This window comes from Macrobrachium nipponense, chromosome 4 (genome assembly GCF_015104395.2).
Source record: "Macrobrachium nipponense isolate FS-2020 chromosome 4, ASM1510439v2, whole genome shotgun sequence".
Classification (NCBI taxonomy): Eukaryota; Metazoa; Arthropoda; class Malacostraca; order Decapoda; family Palaemonidae; genus Macrobrachium; species Macrobrachium nipponense.
In genome coordinates this window covers 79965126-79976293 of record NC_061100.1, presented here as the reverse complement: position 1 = coordinate 79976293, position 11168 = coordinate 79965126, and the positions used below count along the sequence as shown (strand labels likewise).

The 11168-nt window shown below is 32.7% G+C and overlaps 1 protein-coding gene across 1 annotated transcript; it reads left to right on the top strand.

The window, feature by feature from the left end:
• Positions 1-4858: 4858 nt before the first annotated feature.
• LOC135211413 (uncharacterized) lies at positions 4859-6112 on the top strand. Its single transcript, XM_064244724.1, has one exon. It carries the CDS (start codon positions 4859-4861, stop codon positions 6110-6112), a length of 1254 nt encoding a protein of 417 aa, XP_064100794.1.
• Positions 6113-11168: the final 5056 nt, after the last annotated feature.

Genomic DNA, 11168 nt, shown 5'->3' with positions numbered 1-11168 from the left:
GGAAAAATAAGGAAAGCACACAGAACATTAATCCACTACGCACCAGCATCGATAATGCAGCGTCTATTCAATGCGTTGCCAGCTCATCTGAGGAATATATCAGGAGTGAGCGTAGATGTGTTTAAGAATAAGCTCGACAAATATCTAAACTGCATCCCAGACCATCCAAGATTGGAAGATGCAAAATATACCGGAAGATGTACTAGCAACTCTCTGGTAGACATTAGAGGCGCCTCACACTGAGGGAACTGGGGCAACCCGAACGAACTGTAAGGTCTGTAAGGTAAGGTAAGGTAAGGCAGGAAATTATGACCCAGCGGATACAACGTAATGGAGAACTTTGTCTTAGATTTACCGTGAACCATCCTGCATTTTCTGTGCCTTTTCTTGGGCCGACATCGCAATCCTGTAGAGAAATGTGACGGACTGAAAATATGGATTACATTTTAAAATGTTAAGCATTTGTATGTATGTGTGCACGTATATATATGTAAATAAATTCTTCTGTTAAAACAGGGTACGTCTCAAGTACAAAGTTAAGGAATACAGTATTTCGGTGGACCAACTTCCACCTTTATAAGGGTGAAAGTTGGACCACCAAAATATAGTAGTCCTTAGGTTTAAACCAGCGTGTTTTAATGGCCTTTTATACTTGAGCTATACACACACACACACACACACACACACACACACACACACACATATATATATATATATATATATATATATATATATATATATATAGATAGATAGATAGATATATATATATATATACATAGATATACATATATATATATATATATATATATATATATATATATATATATATGTATATATATATAATATCTATCTATCTATATATATATATATATATATATATATATATATATATATATATAGATATATATATATGTCTATATATATCTATATATATCTATATATATATATATATATATATATATAGATATATATATATATATATATATATATATATATATATATATATCTATATATATATATATATAACTCAGTTACTAATTTAAAAATCAGCTGAAGAAGAACTCTATTAGAAATGAAGCAGAACCTTCAATTTCCAATTTCCAGTTCCTCCAAGGTCGCAGGAACTAACAAAGAGAAATGTTTTCAGCGGCGTATAGTTTGCAAACCAATATTCTCCCCCTTCTCATTTTGAAATGGAGAGATGCTATCACTTGTAACTGTGTGTAAGTGTGCTTGTGTGTGCGTGCGTGTGCGTGTGTGTGTGTGTGTGTGCGTGTGCAAATGCAGGTCATCAGTATTTCATAAGGGCCTCTCTACCCGGAAGGTAAATGCGCACGCTATATTGAATTTTAAGAAAAACGTTGAAGGATATTGTTTTATTTATGTAATACATGTTATTTGACAGTTTTAAGATATAGGTTATGACCGGCAGACACACGCTCATATATATGTATGTGTATATATAGATAATATATATATATATATATACTATACTATATATATATATAATATATATATCTATATATATATATATATAAAATGTGTGTGTGTGTGTGTGTGTGTTTATGTGTATAACTGAATCACGAAAGTTAGGAATGTGATAAATCCATAAATAAAGATATATGCCACAAAGGAAAAATAAACGAAGGAGGATCTGCGAGACCTTTCGACGTTAAACGTCCTTTACTAAGCAGAAACTGACATACATGAGGAAAAAGACAATACAAGAAGATTTGTATAACTGACAGATAGGGATTATAAAAAGATTAGTACCTAGAATCCGACACACCTGGAAGATGAGTAACCTTCCCAAACAAGCATAAACAATTAAAGGTTTAAGACAATCATCTCAGATACAAGCACAAGACAATTAAAGGATTATAGGTGACAGCTATTCAGAACTTGGTAAACAAAACCATATTCACAATACATATTCACAATACCATGTCAGACATACATTACAACGAAGATAACTCTAAGGCAACTAATTTTTATTTAAGTCTGTAATTATATCTTTGAGGTCATTCTTAAACATGTTACAAATACAAGGGTCTAAATGAAAAAGGCCACGACTAACATTGAAATTACAACGAAAAGTAAGTTGTATTAAAAGATTTCGTGATAAGGCATCTCTTGACCTTGCAATTACTGAACTACCAACCCAATTTATTCGGTGGTTATTTTCACTTAAATGAATGAACATTGCATTAGATGTTTGCCCAGTTTTTACAGAATATTTATGCTAAAGTCCCTATAGTAAAAAGAGAACATACATCAAAACCGATTCTCATATATATAATTCTCTAGATTTAGTTGATAAATTAAACTAAATTGCTCTTTGCCCAACCGATAGATTCGTTAGTTTTGATGTATGTTCTCTTTTTACTAAAGTCCCTATAGACTCTATTTTAGAATATCTTAGGAATGAACTAACTCAGCATGAATTACCTCTACCTATAAGTCACATTATTTCACTCACGAGTTTGTGCATTTGTGATTGTAAGTTTATATTCAATGGTGAATTTTATCAACAAATATTTGGCATGACAATGGGAAATCCTTTATCACCACTACTCTCAAACCTTTACATGGAATTCTTTGAAAAACGCTACTTACCTAATATCATTTATATTCCTGTAAAATGGTATCGTTATGTTGATGATATTTTAGCTGTTCTGCCTGTCGGTATTGATGTAAATTATTTATTCTCTAAATTAAATAATCAGGTACCATCGATTAAGTTTACTCTAGAATTAGAAAAAGATAATTGCATCCCTTTCTTAGATGTTTTGATACATAGAGAACCATTTCAATGTAAATTCAGTATTTATAGGAAACCGACCAACAACTTAACTTATGTTCATTTCTATTCAGGCTACCATCTTAACATAAAAATATCAATTTTTTCTTCTATGTTTTTACGAGCATTGCGCATTGTCAGTCCACAATATTTGGATCAAGAAATTGAATACAAAAGAAAAATAGGGAAAGATTTATGCTATCCTTCACATATATTAGATATTTGTTATAATAAAGCCCACAAAAAGTTTTTTAGTGTAACTCGCAGAAAGAAAAATCTAAGAACATTCTCAGTTTGCCTTATTTTAACGGATTTGAAACCATTAAATCATTGTTAAAAGCTTTTAATGTCAACCTTGTTTTTTCCTATAATAACACATTAAAAGGAATGTTAATAAAAAAAATGGCTCCAGAGAAAGCAACAACATAATATATAAAATTCCATGTATGGATTGTCCCTCATTTTATCTCGGACAGTCTAGCAAAGACCTAGAAGTAAGGCTAAGCCAGCATAAATATTCTGTAAAAACTGGGCAAACATCTAATGCAATATTCATTCATTTAAGTGAAAACAACCATCGAATAAATTGGGTTGGTAGTTCAGTAATTGCACGGTCAAGAGATGTCTTATCACGAAATCTTTTAGAATCGGCTTTAATACAACTTACTTTTCATTGTAATTTCAATGTTAGTCGTGGCCTTTTTCATTTAGACCCTTGTATTTGTAACATGTTTAAGAATGACCTCAAAGATATAATTACAGACTTAAATAAAAATTAGTTACCTTGGAGTTATCTTCGTTGTAATGTATGTCTGACATGTATTGTGAATATGTATTGTGAATATGGTGTTGTTTACCAAGTTCTAAAAAGGTGTCACCTATAATCCTTTAATTTTCTTGTCCTTGTATCTAAGATGATTGTCTTAAACCTTTAATTGCACCCATTGTTTATGCTTGTTTGGGAAGGTTACTCATCTTCCAGGTGTGTCGGATTCTAGGTACTAATCTCTTTATAATCCCTATCTGTCAGTTATACGAATCTTCTTGTATTGTCTTTTTCCTCATGTATGTCAGTTTCTGCTTATAGTAGTACCAATCTATGGTGATGGTTTTGTTGGGTCGAAAGTCATTTACGTGCGTTGCCAAACTTCCATTCTAAGGAAAATTTTATGGAATATAGGTCGTTGTTATATGCCAAAACTGAAGGGAATTACTCTGAAATATTTGCTAAACATGGTTTTTATGTATACAGTTGTTAATGATCAACATTCTTAAGTTTTTCAATATCATATTTGAGAAACGTGGCAAACATGTTGCCACATCTGCAATCTCGATTCTCAGGTCAAGTATCGAAATCTGTATCTGTCAGTCAAGAACAATATACCCTTCGTTAATCTCTTAAGAATGGTCAAATCTTATAAGCTAGGGTCCTTTATGGTGAAGGTAAGGATTAGCGGATGTAAATATAGTTGGCGCTCAAACACGTGTGTGCTTGTGTGTGATTAAATGCTTAAAAGATGTCTGTTAACTGAACTTTTCTATAAATTGAGAAATTTGAATATGAAATTTTTTTTCCCCATCTTTGATGTTAATTTTTTTTCCTTGTGTAGAACGTTCCAAGACAACAGTCAACTGAATTTGAAAAAAGAATATTCGGGGAATAAGATGAAAAAAATCCAAATACCGTTGTTAGGATTGAAATTGGTCTAGCGTTGCCAAACATCAATCTATTACAATTTTAATGAGGTAAAGGGAGCAGTTTAGTAACTGAAATTGATAAATTTGCTCCAAAAATGATTGAATCGTAATTTTTGTACACAGGTCCCGATGACAATTGTGTTAAACCAGTCATTAATATTAACATTATAAAGTGAAGAAATGTGGCTTGGTATTCTCTGACCTCGTGTCTCGGGCCAGGCACGGGTATATTATGAGCTGTAGTTGTCATTATAGGACAATGCAGCCTTTTGTTGTCGCCATGGATGGTAGAGTTCCTCATTGAGAGTCATTCAAGGACAAGCAAGGCAAATTATTCATAATGTTTTAAGATACTTCACAATGGAGAAACAGAACAGAGGACCCATTACTAATGTTGCAAATGCAACTCTTCGTACAGCTGAGGCAACAAAAGTTAGTAAAGCTACAGTTGAACGAATAAGTAAAGAAGCACGAGAGTCGCAAGAATTATATGGTAACCCAGTTTTCAATTTAAAGAAGAGGAAAAGATCGAAACCTGTGACTGGTTTGGATGACTTTGACAAATGTTTGCTTCGTCGGATAATTCTCCAATTTTATGAGAGGAAAGAAATTCCAACCATTAATAAAGTGTTGTCTGAAATGAGGGAAAGAACAGGATTCAAAGGGGGTAGAGAATCTTTAAGAAAAATTGTGAAAGAAATTGGTTTCCAGTACGCAAAACTCGATGGTAGGAAATTTTTGATGGAACGATATGATGTGCAGTGCTTGCGAACAAGATTCCTAGAAAAAATGCAAAACGTCAGGGAGAACGGACGAAATGTAATTTATCTGGATGAGACTTGGGTTAATCAAAATTACACTGTAGGAAAATGCTGGAAAGATAATAAATGCGAGAATGCTTCTGGAATTAAAGTGCCGTCAGGAAAAGGTGGCCGACTTATAATTCTGCATGCAGGCTCTGCAGAAGGCTTCATTCCAAACGCTGAGCTCACATTCACTGCAAAGAATGACGGTGATTATCACCGTCAAATGAATCACGAAGTGTTTGAAGAATGGTTTCGTTGCCAGTTGCTCCCAAACATACCGCCAACTTCAATTATTGTGATGGATAATGCTCCTTATCATTCAAGGAAAGTAGATAGACTACCAACGATGTCAAGCAAAAAGGCGGTCATTACAGAATGGCTCATCTCTAAAGGTGCGAAACCAACAGAGAAAATGTTGAAGGGTCAACTTTTAGAGATGGTAAAGGTGTACTCCGTTAAAATAAAAAACACTTATGTCGTAGATAAAATTGCAGCAGAAAATGGACATGAAATTATTCGGCTTCCTCCCTACCACTGCCAATACAACCCAATAGAACAACTAATTTGGGGCCAAGTGAAAAGTTTCATAGCGAAACGAAACGATTTTAAGATGGCAAACCTGTCGGAACTTACTAAAGAAGCTCTGGATACTGTGCCACCTGAAAATTGGGAAAATGCCGTAAGACATGCCGAGCAATTGCAAGTGGAAGATGCAGCAAAAGATATCTTGATTGATAAATATATTGATTCATTTATTGTAAGTCTTGACTCTTCTGATGAGGAATCTTCTGATGAGGAGTCCTCTTAAAGCATCCCTCTCTCTCTCTCTCTCGTCTTTTTACGCTGTTCTGTACTGTTCTCTTTAAAAAACCATTGTAAATGAATGCATCACGAGGTTAAATAAAGTGTATCATTATCATTCTTATTTATTAGATATACTGTATGTATTACCTGAATGTTTCTAAAATAAAGAAATGATTAATGTATGAAATCTATCATATCCATGATTTCCCTTTAGTTTTCTCTCATGTAGGTTATTAATAAATAAGTTAATTGGAGAATAAAAAGAACTGTTTCATATCGGAAGTTTTAATGCCAGTACACACTATCTGAATAAAGGAAAAATAAACTTATACCAGCGAACCCTTCTAAGACAATTAGAGTGGGCATTCCCCTTTCACCAGACTCTGAAAGGAGGGTAATGTTTCCCTTGGGTGATTAGTAAAAAATACAGAGCTTTGACTTTGGCCGCCTCTACAAAGAACTTGAAGATATGGCAACGCGTGTTTTCGCTTTTAGACACGTCCAAACCCTCACCTTAGATTGGTACTACTATAGTAAAGGACGTTTAATGTCGAAAGTGTCTCGCAGATCCTCCTTCGTTTATTTTTCCTTTGTGGCATATATCTTTATTTACGTGTATATATATATATATATATATATATATATATATATATATATATATATATATATATATATATATATATATATGTATATATACTATATATATATATATATATATATATATATATATATATATATATATATATATATATATATATATATATATATATAATATATATATATATATATATATATATATATATATATATATATATATATATACATAATAAAGATATATGCCACGAAAGAAAAATAAACGAAGGAGATCTGCGAGACCTTTCGACGTTAAATGTCCTTTACTGAAGCTTTAACGTCGAAAGGTCTCGCAGATCGTCCTTCGTTTATTTTTCCTTCGTGGCATATATCTTTATTTATGGATTTATCACGTTCCTAACTTTGTTCGTGATTCAGTTATACATATATATACTATAATTACATTATATTTGTGTGAGTGCTTGTCTGTAACCTTCCGTATGGATAAAAGATTTAGTGATAATATATTTTATAATATATATGGTATTTTTCCAGTACCAGTGTCGTCCAAAGAACCTCATTCAAAATATTGATATATTACAGCATTTCCAGGCCACCCAGTTTCATTACCTTACTTCACAATTATAAAATAATCTTCCAGAATATTTCACCTACAAAGAAAATCAATAATAATAATAATAATAATAATAATAATAATAATAATAATAATAATAATAATAATAATAATAATAATAATATAAAAACACCTTGGCAATAAGGATTCCATGAGGATGATTAGCGCCGAATATGCTAACGACTCCATTAATCCAAAAACTTAGGACCTAAATATACTGCCGAGGACTCTGAGAATAGGAGAGGAAGGCAAAGAGAGAGAGAGAGAGAGTACTAATGGGACACTTAGACCCCCAAAACAAAATCATATATCAAACTCTTTTCGCCATTAACTTTTGGGAATTCTCGTACGTTTAGAATGTCATCAGGGAAGCGGCAATATTGCTTGAACGTAAACCAAAAAAAAAAAAAAAAAAAAATTCAATGAGAAATACTATCAGGAAAAAGCAGGTGCATAAAATAGACAGAGATTACTTGGTTTGAAATCACTTTTCTCTAAAAATGATATAAGACGTACTGCAAAATAAGATTAGACGGTATATTATAAAAGTTCGTTTTCACTTGATATGGTATATTTTTTCTTATGTTGCACGGAAATACTATAGGGGGTTTATAATTACATCAGAAAGGCGTCCTTTCATTATTCGCCCTATCAAGACGACTTTTTTTTTTTATCAAGCATGCTATTACTATGTGAATTTATGTTTAGTTATGTTAAAATTTATATAATTAAAATTAAAGTTTAAAAAATTTTGACATTTTTAATGCTGTTGTTAGCTGTACACATTTTTTATTCTTAAATAAAAATTTGCATAGGAATTAGCAAGAAAAATGGGATATGGTCTGCTAAAATAAAATATACTTATAATAATTATTACATTATAGTAGTGATCCACTTGGGGGAAAGAAGTTGGACGATTTTTTAATTATTATATAAAACACGATTAATATTATTTGTATTTTTGAAAAAGACAAAAGTAAAAAAAAAATATGTAAAATAAATTATATCATCTTACTTTTACCGGACCAGAAATTAACTTTTCCATGGGAAGCGAATATGAAAAAAAGGGATGGTTAAAATACTCGCAGGAAATAAAAGTAAAACACTTGGGAGCAAAAATCTTCAAACTGGCTATCAGCTTTTAATTACGTTTTTTTCCACAGAGCCGCTTTTGCCCCGTTTATTTCGCTGAATCTGAAATATTTTCACCCTTTTATATATCGATTCTATTTGAATACCAGGGATACTACATTACAATACGATAAAAAAGTGATCAATTTAGTACCATTGACAAAAAATGACTGATGGATAAAATATTAGTCCCCCCCCCCCCCTTTTTTTTTTTTTTTTGCTAAATTCATATAAACTCTTCATCAGCGTCTTCCGTAAAAATTCTTCGCTCATGAACAAAATACTTTCGTTTTCAGGGAATCCCCAATTTTGTCTTTCCATTTCATTTCGATGAGCCGGACCCCAATATAAAATTCCGCTATTTCCCCGAATTTCGTTTATTGTCGACGACTCGTCAACAGCATCCTGACATTTTTCCAATTATTTTTGTTTATCCAATGTAATGTTCACTCTCTTTCTAGTTACTTTCAATAATAATAACAAAATACATAAACTTTTTTGTCGGATATTTCTTAAAATCATCAACTGAACAGAAGGCAAATTGAAAGAGATGATATCTTAAAGAGTCGTATTTTTCCTGACGTATTCATATCATTATTAGATTAATTTCATTAGATAACAGATTCTGTTAAACAGATTTACCAATAGAAACAGACACATCTTAAGCTACCTGGCATCTAATTATTGCAAAGTTATCCAAAACTACCTGGCATCTAATTATTGCAAAGTCATCCAAAGCTACCTGGCATCTAATTATTGCAAAGTTATCCAAAACTACTTGCATCTAATTATTGCAAAGTCATCCAAAACTACCTGGCATCTAATTATTGCAAAGTCATCCAAAACTACCTGGCATCTAATTATTGCAAAGTTATCCAAAACTACTTGGCATCTAATTATTGCAAAGTCATCCAAAGCTACCTGGCATCTAATTATTGCAAAGTTATCCAAAACTACCTGGCATCTAATTATTGCAAAGTTATCCAAAACTACCTGGCATCTAATTATTGCAAAGTTATTGAAAACTACTTGGCATCTAATCATTGCAAAGGTATCCAAAACTATTTGGCATCTCATTATTGAAAGTTATCCAAAACTACTTGGCATCTAATTATCCAAAGTCATCCAAAGCCACCTGGCATCTAATTATGCAAAGTTATCCAAAATACCTGGCGTCTAATTATGCAAAGTCATCCAAAGCCACCTGCCCATCTAATTATTGCAAAATTTATCAAAAAAAACTACCTGGCGTCTAATTATTGCAAAGCAATCCAAAACTACCTGACATCTAATTATTGCAAAGTAATCCAAAACTACCTGGCGTTTAATTATTGCAAAGTCATCCAAAAACTGCTTGGCATCTAATTCCTTGTAAAGAATCCAAAATACTGCGTCTAATTATTGCAAAGTTATCCAAAACTACTTAGGCATTCTAATTATTGGCAGTAAATCCAAAACTACCTGACATCTAATTATTGCAAAGTTATTCCCATACCGGCATCTATTATTGCAAAGTCATCCAAAACTTCTAGGCATCTAATTATTGTAGTTTATTACTGATTATAGCCCAGCCAAAATAGTCATTTATTCAGAAAATACTTTAGCGTTTCTTTATATTCCCTCACAATTGGCCACGACAATAATCTCAGGTCAGGAGCTGTAATACGAAAATAGCTGTAAGAAAAGGCGAGACTCATTTGAGAGCACGAAACGAGCCCTCTTCGAGTTAACCCTAAGTGAGAATGCATGGTTAAGGGCGCGTCACCTGCCTTTCAAAATCTAGAGTCGCCGTCCTCGTAACCTGTGGTGAGAGTTGAGAGCCAAGGAGCCTCATTGTCATCCAAAAACACTTGTCCAAGATGGTATGTTTTTGTCATTTGACAAGCCTCATTACGAGGTGGCATTCGAGTCCATGCTCTTCGTCCTCTAATGATGCTGTCGACGAGTTTCCTCCACCTCTCCGACCGGGGAAAAGATGCTTCTGGAGTTCTGGAGACATCGCTGGAACGTTCTCGCTCCGGGAAGAATGGCGAGGGGTGGTGGTGCCTCAAGGGGGGAATCCTGGAGTGTTTTTTTTTTTCGAGATCTCGTTTTGATGATGGTTCTCTCTCCCCACCAAATTGGAAGGAGGTCTTGGATAGCGGTTGGTTCAAGATGGTGATTACCCTGATGGCCCTCGAGGTTGGAGTTTCCTGTATAATAATTACCCCCTCGTTACTCCCGTTCATTATGACCTTAGCTTCTCCAAGTAGTCTTTGAAGTACGTTGTTAATTACAGGTTTTAGAAGATGGGGAAAGAAATGTTCATGTCTGCATGTAACTGTACTAAAGAACTATTCATGTTATATTAATATAATAAACATTGATAAAAGCGAAAACCTTCGTTTATGCCACACAAAATGACTGTTAAAAATCATTTCAATATATAATTCTATCAATATTAATTTCATAAACAAAGTCGCTATTATGGAACTAATACAATTTTAATTACATTTCGGTATTTCAAATACAATCAGTACAAATATTTATTAATACTAACTTCATTATACAAAGAATCTATTATGGGACTAACTTAATAATAATTACATTTCTGTATTCCGAATATAATTAGTATGAATATTTATTAATACTAACTTCATTACACAAAGAAGCTGTTACGGAACTAACACAATATCAATTACATTTCTGTATTTCAAATATAATGAGTACAAATATTTCTTAA

Bases quoted from the DNA above. Each gene is read 5' to 3' on its own strand.
- LOC135211413 (XM_064244724.1), top strand. From the start codon at position 4,859: ATGGAGAAACAGAACAGAGGACCCATTACTAATGTTGCAAATGCAACT.